Source organism: Anarhichas minor, unplaced genomic scaffold, assembly GCF_050575085.1.
Source record: "Anarhichas minor isolate MPS153535 unplaced genomic scaffold, ASM5057508v1 ptg000017l, whole genome shotgun sequence".
NCBI lineage: Eukaryota > Metazoa > Chordata > Actinopteri > Perciformes > Anarhichadidae > Anarhichas > Anarhichas minor.
In genome coordinates this window covers 10,620,095-10,636,337 of record NW_027466463.1, presented here as the reverse complement: position 1 = coordinate 10,636,337, position 16,243 = coordinate 10,620,095, and the positions used below count along the sequence as shown (strand labels likewise).

General features: G+C 42.3%; 2 protein-coding genes across 8 annotated transcripts; one reads left to right on the top strand and one right to left on the bottom strand.

Moving 5' to 3' along the window:
* Positions 1 to 21: 21 nt before the first annotated feature.
* Positions 22 to 9,607, top strand: LOC142951726 (epidermal growth factor receptor kinase substrate 8-like protein 1). Of its 3 annotated transcripts, none has more exons than XM_076093470.1 (19): positions 22 to 162; positions 1,548 to 1,627; positions 1,726 to 1,884; positions 2,025 to 2,174; positions 2,298 to 2,380; positions 3,594 to 3,706; positions 3,993 to 4,039; positions 4,133 to 4,262; positions 4,353 to 4,441; positions 4,528 to 4,602; positions 5,885 to 6,033; positions 6,519 to 6,651; positions 7,050 to 7,075; positions 7,164 to 7,272; positions 7,389 to 7,514; positions 7,615 to 7,753; positions 7,973 to 8,138; positions 8,348 to 8,480; positions 8,906 to 9,607. In XM_076093470.1, the coding sequence occupies exons 2-19, from the start codon at positions 1,598 to 1,600 to the stop codon at positions 8,990 to 8,992; spliced, it is 1,944 nt and encodes a 647-aa protein (XP_075949585.1). In that variant the 5' UTR covers positions 22 to 162; positions 1,548 to 1,597; the 3' UTR covers positions 8,993 to 9,607. The 3 variants fall into 3 exon arrangements, with proteins under 3 accessions (XP_075949585.1, XP_075949587.1, XP_075949584.1); XM_076093472.1 differs by lacking the exon at positions 22 to 162 and adding an exon at positions 454 to 592 and having other exon boundaries at positions 7,053 to 7,075; XM_076093469.1 differs by lacking the exon at positions 22 to 162 and adding an exon at positions 455 to 592.
* On the bottom strand, positions 9,420 to 15,730 carry luc7l (LUC7-like (S. cerevisiae)). 5 transcript variants are annotated; one of them, XM_076093479.1, is made up of 12 exons: positions 15,483 to 15,536; positions 14,005 to 14,075; positions 13,574 to 13,640; positions 12,777 to 12,871; positions 12,520 to 12,618; positions 11,950 to 12,060; positions 11,716 to 11,859; positions 11,417 to 11,593; positions 11,201 to 11,289; positions 11,078 to 11,107; positions 10,826 to 10,987; positions 9,420 to 10,652 (listed from the first exon to the last, which is right to left on the bottom strand). In XM_076093479.1, exons 3-12 carry the CDS (start codon positions 13,605 to 13,607, stop codon positions 10,532 to 10,534), a joined length of 1,062 nt encoding a protein of 353 aa, XP_075949594.1. In that variant the 5' UTR covers positions 13,608 to 13,640; positions 14,005 to 14,075; positions 15,483 to 15,536; the 3' UTR covers positions 9,420 to 10,531. The 5 variants fall into 5 exon arrangements, with proteins under 5 accessions (XP_075949594.1, XP_075949595.1, XP_075949596.1 ...); XM_076093480.1 differs by having other exon boundaries at positions 13,598 to 13,640; XM_076093481.1 differs by lacking the exon at positions 13,574 to 13,640 and having other exon boundaries at positions 15,483 to 15,625.
* Positions 15,731 to 16,243: the final 513 nt, after the last annotated feature.

The following is a 16,243-nucleotide window of genomic DNA, read 5'->3' as shown; positions in this document are numbered from 1 at the left end:
GGTTGCCCCTATCCTCTATGCACGTGGTATAACGATGTTTAGTTTATTTCCAATGTGCTATGACGTTGCTACTATCACTAGCTGCCTGGTGTGTCTGACACAAGGCAATTGTCCAATGATATCAGTTGTTGACCTTCCCCAAACTGCTGGAATCATACTCTGGTGAGTAAAACGTGTTTCTTTATCCATATTATTTACTTTAAAATAGTCTAGTCTTATATATACTACGCCTAAAACATACACTTCCCACAGGTTGCTAAAAATTCCAAGAGAAAATACAGAGCACATGACTTTAGTTTTGCCAGTTGTAGCCCTGCACAATTTTCCTATATGTTTTCCAGTGTGACATATGTGGACTTGTTAATATGTAGGCGTAGTGGGAAGGAGAATGAGTCAATATTGTTTATCTCTAAGGTGGGGTGAGACTGGGCAGGACTGCAAAAAGTGACACACCTCTGCTCTATAAAGGTTTCAATTCCAAAGAGAGGAGAGTGAGTTACACTGAGGTACAGAACAGGTTTTACTGTTTGTAGAAACACACTCACACAGCTGTTAACACCAGGAATAAAATACCGGAACCCTATCAACCAAGGTACGTTGATCAAACATTCATTTTCTTATCATCACTCTCTGTAGCAGTCAGAACTTGTAACATTTACTTAACTCTTAAATTCATTTGTACCACATGTACAGTGACAGTGAATCAGAAACTACATTGAAAGCCGTAGCGAAACTTTGTCACATGTTTGACACGTTTCAATATGTTGACTTTGTTTCACTCGTGATGAATTCTGTGAAGTAATTTGTCAAGCTACTATAGGCAAAGTAGCCACTGCTAATTCAGTATCTGCTTATGGGATTTTACTGAAATCAAAAACTGAATCGTGGGTCATGTGCCCATTGCAACACATTTCTATTATTTTTTCAAAGTTACAGTTAAATGTGGCATTTTCTGTAACATATCAGCGTCAGTCAAGATCTTAAAATGATATAAGATCCACTTATAAATCCACAAATTGCCATGCTAAAAAGGGTCAGACTTTTATTTTGAAATACTATATTATTACATGAGTATGACACCAACCACACCAGTTTGGCTCTTGCTGTAAGCCCAAATAAGATGGAAACTATTTTTGGGCAATTATTTGTTAATGAAACCGGTCTTAAGGAAATGTAAGTGATACTGGAAGTTAGCTCCCTTGATACCAGTGAGTCCAGTCGGCCATTAATGACCACTGAGCAGCAGAGAGGTTGAATGGTGAGATGCTGTCAGACTGGTCGGGCGGCTTACACACTCTCATAGCATAATCCTATTGAAGCAGAGGCTGACGTAGACTCACATAGGGGAAGGGAATATTTGAATGAGGATGTTGCTTTCGCATGGTGCTGGTTAAGACTTGTTCATTTTAGAGTAAGACAATCCAAGATTAAACTGCTGCCTGCCTTAACACCATCCGTACCAGTCAAACTGTCTGGGTGGGACAACACCCTTTGTAACTCCCCCGAAATGTTTTTCTGATCCACTCTCTTCGGCTGTGTATTCATAGGAAGCTGCTCTAGCTTAAACCTCTCCATTTTCTTCACACCAGACCAGAGGATGACAAACATCTCACGATATCTTGTCAACGTAAGTGTTATCTGTGGCGCACACACCTTTTCCGTCAGAGTGATATTTAAAGGCGCCGTTTGCCTCAAGTCCTCATCCTTATCTCTCCCCGCCTGCAGCACCTGCTGACCTACTCGCTCCAGGACGGGGATGTGCAGAATGTGGAGGAAGCCCGGACACGTCTCTCCGTCCTGGCTCAGAACAAAAAGCTGTGGAGTCAACAGATGTACCTGGATGTCGGAGCAGAGGCCATTCATCTCCGAGACACACAGAGCAAGGTGAGAACAGATGCATTATGGTCAATAAATAGGCCTGTACATTGTGAGCAATTAAATGCAGGAAGATGAGATTTATATATAAGTGCTCATCACTGTATATTTGCATACATGATGACCTTCAGTTTTATCTACTCGTGCAGGACGAGCTGGAGAAGTACTCTTTCAAATCCATCCTGCGCTGCGAGGCCATCAACACAGAAAAACACTTCCCATCCCTCCTTCTGTTGGTCTGCCAAAGTGCAGAGCAACAGAAGCCGGACATTCACTTCTTCAGCTGCGAGACAGTGAAGGTGAGTAATAACACCTGAGCAGCTTCACCCAGGCCATCCCTCCTGACTCAGCGTGTCAGTGTGTATCATCAGCCTGGTTCAGGTTTTACGAGTGATGCCACAACCTGATTTACATTTTCCCAGGCAGAGCAAATCTGTGACAACATTACACACGCAGTTTCGGGTTCCTCTACCGGCAGGACTAAGAAGCTCGCTGACGCCCTCAGGTACAGTGAATGTCATGGTCACAAGACAAACACATCTGTGGAAAAACATCTAAATGTCTCTCGAGAACACTTTAAAACTGAAAACCATTCATTTGATATTAGTTCTCCATGAGTATTCAAGCTTATTGTATGTGCCCAATTGTCTTATTGTGGTTTTAATAGGAAAAAGTGTGTCTCTAGTGTCTGTAAGCATTTATATTGTATGGGAGGAGGTTCATGGGCAGCCAAACAACAGACAGGCACAGATAATACATGACCATTCAGACCAATTAAACTGTTTGCATTTCTCCTCTTTCTTACGGCCCATTATGTCATATTTTCCACTGAATCAAAGCAGGCTGGTGTCACCGTCCACCTGTGTGTGTGTGAGAGAGAGAGAGAGAGAGAGACAGAGAGAGAGAGAGAGCGAAACAGAGACAAACAGAGAGAGAGCGAGGACAGAGTAAACAGCTGAGAGAGAGAAAGACCTGTTTTACCGGTCTCCACATAACTTAGGAAGGTGTAACAGAGATAACGAGGCCATTGTGACAGAAAGCAGAGAGAGCAGAGGAGGGTTGACGGCAGTGTGCATGCTCACGGCTTGAACGGATTACCTGCTTTGAAAGACGTTCTCTTTAAAAGGACGTGTGAAGGACAGGCAAATGTGGTAAGACGGACAGACAACTGTGTTTCTGCGTTCAGATTCTGATTCAATCAAGCGACTGTAAAGTTCGAGTCAGCACTCTCACAGGTGTTTGCATATTTTGCAAGAGTAGAGGAAAACACCACGTCCTCCGATTGTTGCTACCTGATTTGTTTAAAAGAGAGTTTTGCATTAAAGCACATTGTTGGGTGCGATGTAGGCTATAGCCCACCAGAACACACAGTCTGGACTGTTTACTGTAATTTCAGTGGAATAAGGGCCGCAGGATTGAATTTCAAAGGCATCACATTATGTCTATTGATAGAGGAGTGCGTTGTCTGGCTAGATTCACGAATCAAAGATGTCCTGTTGTAAGTAGTCCCCAAAGCTGCATCCATTTGAGGCTCTCTCAGAATGAGGATGAGCCTGTCTGCAATCCAATGTGTGTTTGACTTCTGTAAGGGTGTTTCCTGTTATTGCGCTGAGTAAACGGCCGCTGCCACCTTCAAAACAAGAAGGCCACGAGCATTACCTGTAGTACAAAGTTGTGTCAGAGTGTAGCACGGTCGAAACTCTCCTCTCGTCCTCTAGGCTTCCTCAGAGTGGGGGTGAGATGAAGGACCCCTATGGAATCCCGAACCCCCCCATCCCACATGCTCCAAATCCACCACCAGCCAACCCCCCACCTTACCCTGGACACAAAGGTAAGGAGAAAAAAAAAATGAATTATACTTTTCACCTGAGTGCTTGTGTACGACTGTAAGGGTAAAAGTGTTTGGAGGGATTTGTCATGACGAGAGGGTAGGAAGAAGAGAGAAGCGAGAGGTATTTAGGAGCACAGAGATTGCTTTGTGTGTTTGTGTGTGTGTGTGTGTGTGTGTAAGGGGAGTGTGTTTCAAGGGTAAAGGGGGCAGGGATTGCAAATGCTGGGAAAACCAGGGTAATGAATGGAAATGTATGCACTACATCTTCTCCTCTCTTCTACAACAGCAAACAGTGGGCCTGATATCTCCTACCTGCGAGCAGAGAGAGAAGTGGTACGTCTCCTCCATCACCTTTGAGCCTTTTCAGTCACCTTTGGCCTTAATTGATATCTGAACGGAGTGACAAACCGATTCTCCCTTCCTCAGGGGATCCTCAATCATTGTTTCGACGACATCGAGAGCTTCATGGGCAAGCTGCAGCAGACTGCGGAGGCCGCGACGGTGCTGAACCAGAGGAAGAAGAAAAAGAAGCAAAGTAAAAAGCAAAGTGCTGAAGGTAAAAATGAGACGGTTGGATAACACAGCTATGGATCCTGATAAAACTGCGGGTGCAACATCTGTTTTTCTTGTGTTTTCTGAACAACAGAAGATTTACTCACTGCAAAGGCCCGGCCTCCGCCAGAGGAGGAGTTCATCGATATCTTCCAGAAATTCAAATATTGCTTCAGCCTGTTGGTGTGTATCCAATCAGGTCACAGTTATTTTCCTTTTGACTACCCTGCTGTGTTACATAGTAACTCCCTCTATCTATATATTCACAGGCGCGCCTGAAGTCAACTATCTCCGGTCCTTCATCAGAGGAGCTAGTTCACCATGTATTCAAACCTTTGAATATGGTGAGTGTTATAACCTCTACGTCTTTACCTGTCCGGGTTGCGGGGGGAACTCCTGATGTGTTGCTGTCGCTGTAAACACCCGGCCACGTCTTTTATAGCAGCATAGACAAAAAAAACAGCTAGTTAGGATGTGACGGAAATCTTAAATTAAATCTAGTGTCTCGTGATGTCGTCATTTACTATATGGAAGCAGATGAACCGAGGATAAAGATGTAGCATTTGGAGACTGGTAATTAATTAGACAACAAATGCTATTTGGATTATTTACCTGAAGGTAATGGTTCAAAAGAAGGATATAGGCAGTATGTTTATCCCTCAGCTGGTGTTGAACACAAATGTATAAAAAAAAAAACAAGCATGCGTCATGTTCAGCTGATTGAAAGGCTTTAGTGTAGTACAGAAACTAAAAGTTCCATTGAATATTTACACAGGGCAGTTCCCTTCATGAGAGCCTCATTGAAACTACATAGACTCAGCATTTTTGTTTCATTTGGTTTGCGTGGCAGAATTTGTATGCAGGTGTGTGTCCTTGGTAAACACTTGGTTTAGATTTGAGCTGGACTCTCTTATTACTTGAAAAGCCACATTGCTGTCCCCCCCCCCGACTGCTGTCGTGAGTTACAGCAATGATGTGCTCCAGCTCTCAAAAGTAGGTAGTTTATGACTCTCTGTAATAACAAATATGATGTAAAAAAATAGGACAACAATTCGAACAATCAATCAATATGTCTGTCAGGAAAGCCACATCCATAATGAAGCCTAACTCTTGACATTGCACTCTGAGAGCGCTGCACACCACGAGTCAGCAGAAACTGGAATAACTTAATTCAAATATGAGCAGTATTCAACTATTTACAAATAAAATGCAATGCATCAGACATGGAATTTAAGGTGTGTCTCTGTGATGTTTGATGTAACATGAATCAGTCAATAAGAGATTCAATGGGTGGAATGGGTGTGTTTGATTTGTTTATACTGGCACACCTGAATGGAAACAACCTCATATTTCTGAGTGTATGTCACTACTTCCTGTTTGTGTGTGTGTGTGTGTGTGTGTGTGTGTGTGTGTGTGTGTGTGTGTGTGGATGCATCCATTAGGCTTTTGTGTGTCCTTGGGTTGACAGTACTCTAACAGAAGCGTCCATTTGCAAATTAATCAAATAATGTGTCAGATTAATGTATAATGTGTGTAAAGCAGTGATTGTTAGACTGTCATTATCGGACCTTGTTTTTCTAGACTGGGAGCATGAGCACGGGTTTTGTCTTATCTGGTTGTGTGCAGATGGTGAAAACAACAGGGGGACCGCCCATGGGAGCCTCAGTGTCCAGCCCCGCCCTGACCAGCTCTGCTGTCTTCCTGCTAAAAGACAACCTGAGCGAGGAGGAGAGGCAGCTGTGGACGTCTCTGGGTCCCAACTGGACGCTCCCGCGGTCAGTACCAACAATCACTTGGTCAGCCAGTGTAATAGCGGTATATATATTAGATAATATCAAATATATTAAGTAAAAAAATAAAATAATCCAGTTCTACTTGGCTGACCTGGCTTCTCCTGAGATAATTAATTATACTCATTCCTTGAAAGTAAGATAGCATTTTCTTGTGTAAGTATTTCTGACTTATCTTATTGGATTATTGAATCCACAGTTAAAAGCTGGACTGATTTTGTTTGCCAATAAATTTAGCTGATAGATTATTGTTATTATTATACAATAATCATCAAATCAGTCATACGTATTAATTAGTGGTACTCATTCACCTCGCATATGATAGAGTTTATTCACTGGCAACAGCTGCATGAAAGTATAAAACCGAAGTGAGCTTTTCTAAATGTAAAGGTTGGTATTAGCTGTTCACAATGTAAAGTAAAACCCAAGTGCATCAAGGACCAATGCAGTGTCTCTGTGTGCTCTCTCAGCTCTCAGCTCAGAGGGTCTGTAGCTCCCTACACTCCTGTGTTTTTGGACGGCTGGAAGCCGGAGGCCTCGAGGGCAGACGGGCAGGTTTGGGAGGATCCGATCGAGTCACAGCACAAACATGAAGCCCTCCAGGTAAAGCAAGTGGCATGGCATACCTGCCCGTGATGTGGGTCAGACATTGTTTTCCCAATTGTATTCCCATGTTGTCAACAGTTTTTGGCATAATGATTATTAACGGTGCTCCCATTGCTACTTGAAATGATTGTTGAAAGAGGTATTTTTGCTGATGAATGCACTTGGAATTCAAGCACCTGATAGGGAGAATATTTTGACTCATCTTTACACTTTACGCCAAATTTTTCTTTTGAAATTTGGCGACAAACCAAAAGTGTTTGTCGCCAAAAGCTCTTGCTCTACAAGCTGTGTGTATGAGTATTTTATTTTGTCAACCACCCCCAACCCTCTACATAATAACCCTTTATACTTGTCTCTCTGCCCTGTTAATGCTTGTGTCTCGTTTTAACCCACAGCAGCAACACCCTGACACCGATGAAACGTAGGTCATCTTTAAGAAGCAACTCAATCAGCTGCTACAGTTTACCCTCCGACCCCATGATAACAGTGTCTATCTCCTTTCCTCTCAGAGACGGCAGCACACTCCCACCAGAATCTGAGAGAATCTACAGCTGCACGTATGACTTCATAGCCAGGAACAGCAGTGAGCTCTCAGTGCAGCAAGGGGAGACACTAGAGGTAATGAGGTCAAGTAGTACACAGTGAGAACGTGTACACGGTGCATTCAGGAACCCATCATGAAGCTTGACACACCCAAAAGTACGCTGACTGACAGCAACTCCTCCGTCCGACAGGTGATCGAGTCGTCCAAGCGCTGGTGGAAGTGTCGTAATCGGTTCGACCAGATCGGATTTGTTCCCTTCAATATCCTGGATCCCTTGGCCCACATAGACAGCCCCGGCACCAATAAACCCCCCAGTGTAAGACACAGAAACACACACGGATCACACAAGCCACAGAGGTATGCTCTCACCTGTACATACCTGCGTGAATTCAACTGTGGTTTTGTCATTCCTGCAGGCTCCAGCTCCACCTCCCCTCGCCAAGTCTTTCTCTGCAGTCCCACCCAGCTCTCCCACTTCACACCAGGCCCCCACCCACTCGCCCCAGCGCCCATACAGTCAGCATACACCATCTGGAGAGGAGCAAGACAAACAAGGTATCAGACTATTGTGTAGGAGGTGTGTCTCATAAATGCTGTGAAAAGGTGGCTTGAATATGGAGAGCTGAAATGTCCTTAGAGTCTCGGACCTGGCACAGATATTGTCTGAGTCAGAGATAAAAAAGCACAAAGTCTTGATTGGATAACAAACTGTCAAGTACACCAAAAAGCTACACATTGACATGTGCTTAATGATGTCACTTTTAATCTTCCCAGTGATGTTGATGAATGACGAGCTGCTCCAGAGGCTGACCAATGGAAAGACCAATCTGAACAAACCGCTGGTCATCCCTCGCTCCTCAGAGACCTCCGTGCCTCTGAACTACCACTCTCCTCCAGACGAGGTAGCCGAGTGGCTCCGAGGGAAGGGCTTCAGTGAACCGTGAGTGACGTCATTACTGTTGACTGCTGACCAGATTCACCACATGATGTTTACACACTGGAAGTTCTCCAAGCACAATGTTATCGGTTCATCAAAAGGTCAACATAAATGACCTCCTACCTTTTAACACTGAAACAGCTAGAAAAAGGAAATGAATAAGAGAAGAGTTTAAGTTTTCTTTGGAGTCATTTGTCCTTTTTGTCCCTCAGGGCGGTGTCATGTTTGGGAGTGCTGACAGGCGCCCAGCTCTTCTCCCTCAACAAGGAGGAGCTACGAGCTGTGATTCCAGAGGAGGGAGCCAGAGTCTACAGTCAACTCACTGTACAGAGATCACTGCTGGAGGCGAGTTAAAAAACAATTAACAATTAACAATTAACCAATTACAAAATGATTGAGTAAGCTCAAAACACATTTGACAGCTAAAGAAGCAAGTCACTATTTGAGAGTGTGTAGAGATTTCAACCAGAATAAAGTAGATGGAAAATGAACTAAGAGCTGATTCTACATCCATTTAATGAGTTTCTGTAAGTGCTACTTGTTGACTGGAAAAACAAATGGCACGAAAACCTTTTTTGACTGAAACCAACTTATTGATAACGTCCGTTTATTCTGTCATGACTATTTTGTGAATTACTTTGATGGCATTTTAAACCTGTGCACATGCATGTAGAAATATAGATCTCTATATGACCACATAGAATTCTTGTCAATAAAAATAGTGCGCCTTTTATCCTTCAGCTGGTCTAATTTGCTTGTGCTATTTACAGGATGCCAGAAGGGCCACCGAGTTGGAGGCGGTCATGGAGAAACAGAAAATGAAGGTGGATCTGAAACTGGAGAGCAGCACATTGTGAGCAGCAGGCGTCTTCATCACGAAGAAGTTCAGATGGAGGATTGTGTTCTTCTGGTAGTGCCGTCACTCCAGAGTGAACTCCTGAATTATTGATTCCATTCACGAGAGAACAAACATGTGACAGTGACCATCTTGCTCGAAGGGCCATTATGACACGATTGATTCATCTTAAGACTAAAGTATTTGGCAGCGAATCAGAAATGGAAGCTTTTAATGGAAGCCGGCGCTGCGCAAGTTAAATATAGTCAAATTTGAGTACACCATTTGTAATGCATGTTGTTTATTTGAAAGTGAATCGTTTTCTTCTGTCTCCTTTCTTTCTAGTAGGGAAGGACTAACTTAAAAGTGTATTTATGTTTGTTTGTAGAATACTTGCCTAATGATTCAACCCTGAATAATATGCAATGACAAGACCATGGAAATTGAAATGGCGATTATATTTTTATTTTTATTGAGACTTTAAAGAAAGTTTTCCAGCAGAACATAAACAGATATGACTTCACACATTAGGTGAAGCAATGCATCCATTCAAATCTGTTTGCAATTATAAATCTATTCAGAGGAATTTGTCCAAATTGGACCAACGTAAAGACTAATAAAAAGGTATGTACAGTTATGGCATTGAATTTATAATGTATAATTTCTGAACCTACTGCTTCACATGCCGACACGAATTTTGAAGTTACAATTTATCTTAAATAAAAGAAATCAAGATGGAAACAAAATATAAAACAAGAACCTTGCCAACGATACAATTCAAAACAAGTGTTTACTTACACTGGCCAAACTCTCAATCAAATAGATCCCGTCACTACCGGCAGCATAAGATAACAGTTGATTAGCTAAAATAAAAAAGAAGAGGACAATGGGAAACACAAGGTTGATACTATACTAATATTCGTAACTTTAACCTTTTGGTTTTGAATTGGGTTCCTAAAAGTGTAACCGGGCTTTAGCGAACTAAGTACGGGACCAAAGAAAAATGTGGACAGATATTCGGGAACTGCAGTCCTGCAGTTTATCAGGAGCTGGTGAAAAGAAACCTTCAGAGGGAGATGGAAAAAAAAAATACCTTATTGATGGGACGAGGCTCTTCAGAACACAACAATCAATCAGTCCAAAACATATTCAGATATAAGATATTCAGACAGATTCGGTATCAAAAGACCATCAGTTAATAATACTATGGATCAGTTACACTTTTCTGTTAGTGTTTGCTTTATCTGTTGGACACATCGCGGGGTAGTTTACAACAAGACGTGTGTGTTGGATACAGACAGCCACCAAGTCACAGATGTGGGTATTACAATACACTCCACTACTGATCAACAACTAACTCCCCCAAATGTTCAAATGAAATCTTCTGATATATATGTACGTTTACACTCTGGGTCGGATGCATAAACTGTAAGAAAGGAGGCAGGCGGGAGAACAGATGGGTCAAGGCGAGGACTGCGTCTGACATTAGGTTATTATAAATGGACAGACAGGTGAGAGAGACGGGAGGAGGCGGTGTGTCGTGATGGATGGAGTTTGGTCCTCAGAGGTCCCCCATGTCCCCGTCGTCTGCGCGGCGGGAGTCTGACCTGCCGTTCATACCGTCCTTCCTGTCTCGCTCCCGTGACCCGTCTCTGGATGAGCGCTCTCGGTCCCTGGACGACCTGGGGGACAAGACGGTCCGAGATATTCAGTGAAGCACAAAAGCCAGGGTGTATTTGTAAAGAACCAAATCATGAGCTCAAACAGGATGAGTATTACTCAGTGATTATTTAAGATTCATGACTGAAAGGTTCCATTCTGTGGGGGCTTGGTGTGAGCTTGGTTGTGTATTTACTTGTGTCTGGAGCTCTGCTCGTGGTTGTGACGGTGTCCTCTACTGCGAGAGCGGGATCGGCTGCGATGCCTTCTCTTCCTCTCCCTGGAGCGTGAGTGCGAACGGCGCTTTTCTCGTGATGCGGAGCGCGAGTGCTTCCTTCTGCGGTCACGAGAACGGGACCTGACCCAAAACAACGGACAACACTTGAGCTACAATTTACCTTAGATACTGATCGATTTCAAATGTGGATTCATGGAGCGACTTCCTTACCTTTTATGCTCTCCGCTCCGTGATCTGGTCCTATGAAATAATCGGATGCAAAACCACAAGTTTAAATAGTTAAAAACATTCACTTCATGCAACAAATAAAGTCCCATAAATGTCTGCACTCACCTCTTCTTCATCTTTTCCTCTTTCTCCCTCTCTTCTCGTCTCTTTAAGCGCTCCTGGTTCCTTTTCTCCTGCTTTTCGACCACAGTTTTCTGATCAAAATAAAAACGCATTGCCAATTAGAGGCGAAACCATCCGTCTCCAAACCTCAGGACTGTTTATGGCCCATTTCTTCTTTGGTGTGTTTTCTAGTACATGGTAGGACAGACTTGCACATACCTTTAGTAGGTCCAGTTTCTCTCTGATCTGGATGAAGCCCAGATGAAGCTTCCCACCAAAATGATCAGCCAAACGACGGTCATTGTCATGGAGACCCAGGTAAGCGGAGCACACCTCGCACACCCGCAGCTTCTGCTGCTGAAAGCTGGAGGCTGGCATGGAGTTCCTGTATTCTTCCTGAGGAGAGAGACGGAATAGGAAAAAGAGATGCATTTAAGGATAAAATGGAAATATTAATATATAAAAAAGCAGCACATCATCCTTTCGCTGGAAGCACCTCCCAAGTACTTCTTCCTCACCTCTGCATCCTTCTTCTTAGTGCGGACCTTCTCGACTTCCTGCAGGACCTTCTGGGCCTCGTCGACGTTGCCCTCCGCTCCAAGCTGCTCCGCCTTGGCCAGGAGCTTCCCTATTTCTTCATTCAGCTCATGAACCTTCTCTGCCTGCGAGCAGCGGAAACGACACAATTGACCTCCATCTTTCCTAAAACACAGTGTTATAGCAAGCTACATGCTGCATCTTGTGTCACTAACCTTTGCTGCCACCTCAGCACTGATCTCTTCCTGAGTCTCAGCCAGGCGCTTCTTGGCCAATTCTGTCCTCCGGTCGCAGTCGGCAATGAAGGACTCCAGGTGATCCACCGCCTTTTGGAAAGAGAAAATGTGTCCGCAAAGAAACCGACTTTAATATGTAACTTGGTAGATTTGAATACATAGACACAGAAATCGTTCAGGAGGGCTATGCTGATTTTCATCAATCATCCGATTGAGAGTGATGGACATCAACATGCATATGTTGTCTAAAACAGTCGTTTCATGGCTGCAACTCAACCATTGTAGCATCAATAACAAGGGCAACAAAAAGTAAATTTTTAAAAATAGCCAAACTTTGCTGATATAAAAGATTGAGTTTGGATTTGGAAACGGTGGTCATGCTAAATGATGAACTACTGTCACTGGCTGTTAACCACTTGATTTTCATACTTAAAGCAACAGCAAGGTTATAGTTGTGTCTTCAAAGCCAAGACACCGATAGTTAATCTGTTTTTCTACAGAATTCTATGATCTGCACAACGGTATTATATATTGCAGGACAGCACTTACATCCAGCTCAAAGAACAGATCTCTGTCCTTGGAGGCAATTTCATAATCTGCCCGAAGTGCCAGGTCGTGGATCTTCGTGCACTCTCCCAGGTCCATACGCTATCACCAAAACACAAGCAGACATGACTCAGACATAATATCAAATGATTTAAGACTACTTGTAGTACATAGTTTAGTTTCTCTTTATTTCAGCATTATACTGATTTAATGTACTGGAGTAACTTTCAGTAGTCAGACCATAATTGCAGGCCACTTACAGTTCCAGACAGGATGTCATGTGGACAGCAGTTTAGAAGATGACTTTTGCAGACTCGCTCGTCAGTGAACTTGACCCTCTGTCGCGTCTCATCCCCTGAAACAGTCCAAAAAACGACCAGTGAGAAAGACCTCACATATTTGTTATCAGGGGCGAGGTCACCAGTGCTTTCATATACATGACTGTAATTGTACAACATGAAACGGGCAGATATGCGTCACTATAACTGCATTCAAGGATTCTGTACCCACCTAAATGAGTGAAAACCAATTATTTTATTTCTGATTGTCAAAGTTTTACAGACATTTCATTTGTATGACATTAATGACCAATAATAAATACTGTGTCTCCGCTGGACTATGTTTAACATCCATTTATGTGTCAAGATTGAAGGAGTAAAAGTTACATGTGGCTCTGCATATGGAACTTCCCATTATTCTTGGTGCTTACCGTACCCAAGCCTCAATAAAAACATGGCTATGTTAGTGCCTCAACTCAGTTTAACTTGTGATAAGGCTCAGTATCTCCTCTGTAAATGTGGAGCATATGAGACTAAGCTAATAAGGACACAAAACAGGTAAATAAATATGAACTTGTATTTCAATTAACTTGTGTGAACAGGTGTACCTTGATTCTGTAATGTTTTCATTACACTTCAATGCATACGACTATACAGGGAAGATGTAAACATTTCAGACATATGTTCCAGCCAAGCCTTTTACAAATACGAAACATTGAAAAGAAATTGAAAACAAAAGTATAAAAGAATTCCAAGGAAAAAAATTAGTTTATACACACTGCGATCTGCACCACATACTGTACCCTTCTGCATCTTCAAGACCTCAGCTGCAGAATTTTAAACCCGCTGTAGAAAAGTATAAATGGGAACAGTTTTCTTGCCCATACCTGTAGTAAGAAGTTGGGAGTCATACACAAGTCAGATTGTAAATGATGTGTGCCAAGTTTGTTTGTTTTTTTCTTCTTCGACGATTGCTAAAATTGCCTTCTGAAAACTGAGAACTGCTCCTTTGGATTCTGCGCGATCAGACGTCTTAGCTCAAGCTGCATAAAACTACTGCAAATTGTAGTTCTAGTGCCACTGAAGATATAACCATTTGTGTGACTAAAAAAAAAAAATAAAAAAAAAAAAAAGCTACAATAACTTCCGGAAGGCAAACAAATGGTTTGGATATTCATCATAACAGCTTTAAAAATTATGTGTGACTCACGGCTCGATGAACATGAGGCTTTTCTGCAACTCCTTTGCAGATTGTTGTAGGCTGGCAAAGATACACTGAACCTTAATGAATAAAATAAAGGGGCCACAATTGTTCAGTTTGTATGCAACAAATGTATGGGAAGAATTTGATATCAATCTCATCACACATACACCCACAAACTCACAACACAAATTCATTATTACTGTTGAGATCAAATTATCAACGTGTTAAAAGATAATCCTCAGTTCCATTCAATCAACTGTCAGGATGAACCTCTGATTTATACAATAACAGGGCAGCACTAAGCTGTCACTTCTGCCCATGAAAATCAGACTCGACAGCTGGGTTACCTCTTAATGTTTGTATCCAAATTGCTGGAAGCAATTACTAAACTGGTATTTTAGCAAATCAAAGTGCCTTGCTAAGGATAACAGATTTGCATTTGTATGGGTTAACCAAATATAGGTTAGTAGGTCACATAGATATCACTTTTAAATTAGATTATAATTCATTAAAATAACGAGCAGCATTGCAGCTCATTTTAGTAAAATCAAGTGCAAACTTAATGTACTTTTGCCTCACTTGAATATTACCATGGAATGCTACATTATGCTTCTACCAAGAGGAACATATTGTACTTTTCACTCCCTGCTGGAGTACTCTGACAGCTGGAGTTACAGATTGCTTAGCTGATCAAATTATGATCAACTTGCAATACAAAATGGTAATAATGTACTACATATTAAGTGTTTTACCTAATATGCAGGGTTTAAGCATGATATTGCTAATCATGCTCAGGCAGTTTTACTGTAGAAAGATTATGAACACAGGACCTTTGCTCGTAGTTGAGTATTTTTACTTTTAGAGATGAGAGTACTGTTTCCAACACTATTGAGCTTCAGTGGACATCGATGCTAATAATCTTATGCACCGGCCCTCTCACATTATGACGATGTCAAATCATCAAAAGTATTAGTTGAGTAACGTTAATAGAGTTCATTAAGCCTGATACTAACTCAGCAATAACTGACAGGCCCTGTGAGACGCTTAGCATGGGGCTTCTTTATAGCGCATTAACTTTGAGTTTTGTGAATGTAACGCAGTGGCGTTAACGCTATCCACTAAAACAGCAATAGTTTTTTTAATGAATGCCAGGGATTGATAAATTGTTGTATATCGTTCAAAGCTAGGTAGCAAGGTAGCTATCTAAGCTAAAGCTAGAAATGTCGTTAATGCTGGAATAAAGAGAAAACTAAAACAGTGACTCACTATTTAAATCAACCTGATGTTTAATGGATACAAACATTAAATCCTCACGTTAATCCGTAGAAGCTACTTGACTCTAATGTTACTGTATTTTACACAGCCCTCTGCAGTACTATATCCATTCATGCAGGTCTGCCATCACACACCAACACAAGCCAGCCGCAGCAGTGGCTCCATCTTGGCTAGCTAGCTAGCTCAGCTAGCATGCAACAGCGACTCACCGTCCCTCGCTGTTCCCATGAGCTGGTCGAGCAACGCTCTCATTTGAGCTTGGGCAGACATTGTTGTGGGTCTTTCGTCGACAGCGCTGTATAAAAGCGAGCAACTGCAAACAGTTCCTTCGTGTTTTTGTTAAGCTATTCGATTATTTATTCGTCAAAGCATCACCTCTCGTCGCTTTTCTCTATTTGGTGGACTTCCCAGTTTCCGTTTGATATTAGGGAAATGACGACAGCGACAGGCCCTGTTTGAAAGTTTCGCTAAGCTTAAACTAAGGGGAGGGATGTTCAGTGAAAAAACGACCAATGGATTTTATAATAAGAAACGACCAATTGTAACATTTGAGAACACGCGAATAAACCAATCAGAGCGACTTGAGCCCAAATCGTCGGGCCGGTGCATCCGGGTACTTTAGAAAACGGCGAGGCCACGCCCCCTTGTGCAGCCATAAGATCCCATAGATGTCCACGACGTCATCAGTAAAGCAGAGGTCAAGTGTATTACTGAGAAAAAAATCAAACAAATGTGGCAAATCCTGCCAGGATATCAGCTTTGTGTTCATCTCAACAGAACAAGGTTTCACACTGAGGAAGGATCAACACATTGAGAGACTTGTCATTAAATTGTCAGCATATATGCTGTATTATGCTACAATGTGTCATTTTGTAACTTTTTTGGTTGTTTGTGTGCAACCAGGTTGAAACACACTGGTTTAGGGTACTGTTAGCTTTCTTAAGAAACACAGGGTATTTTATAGGATATG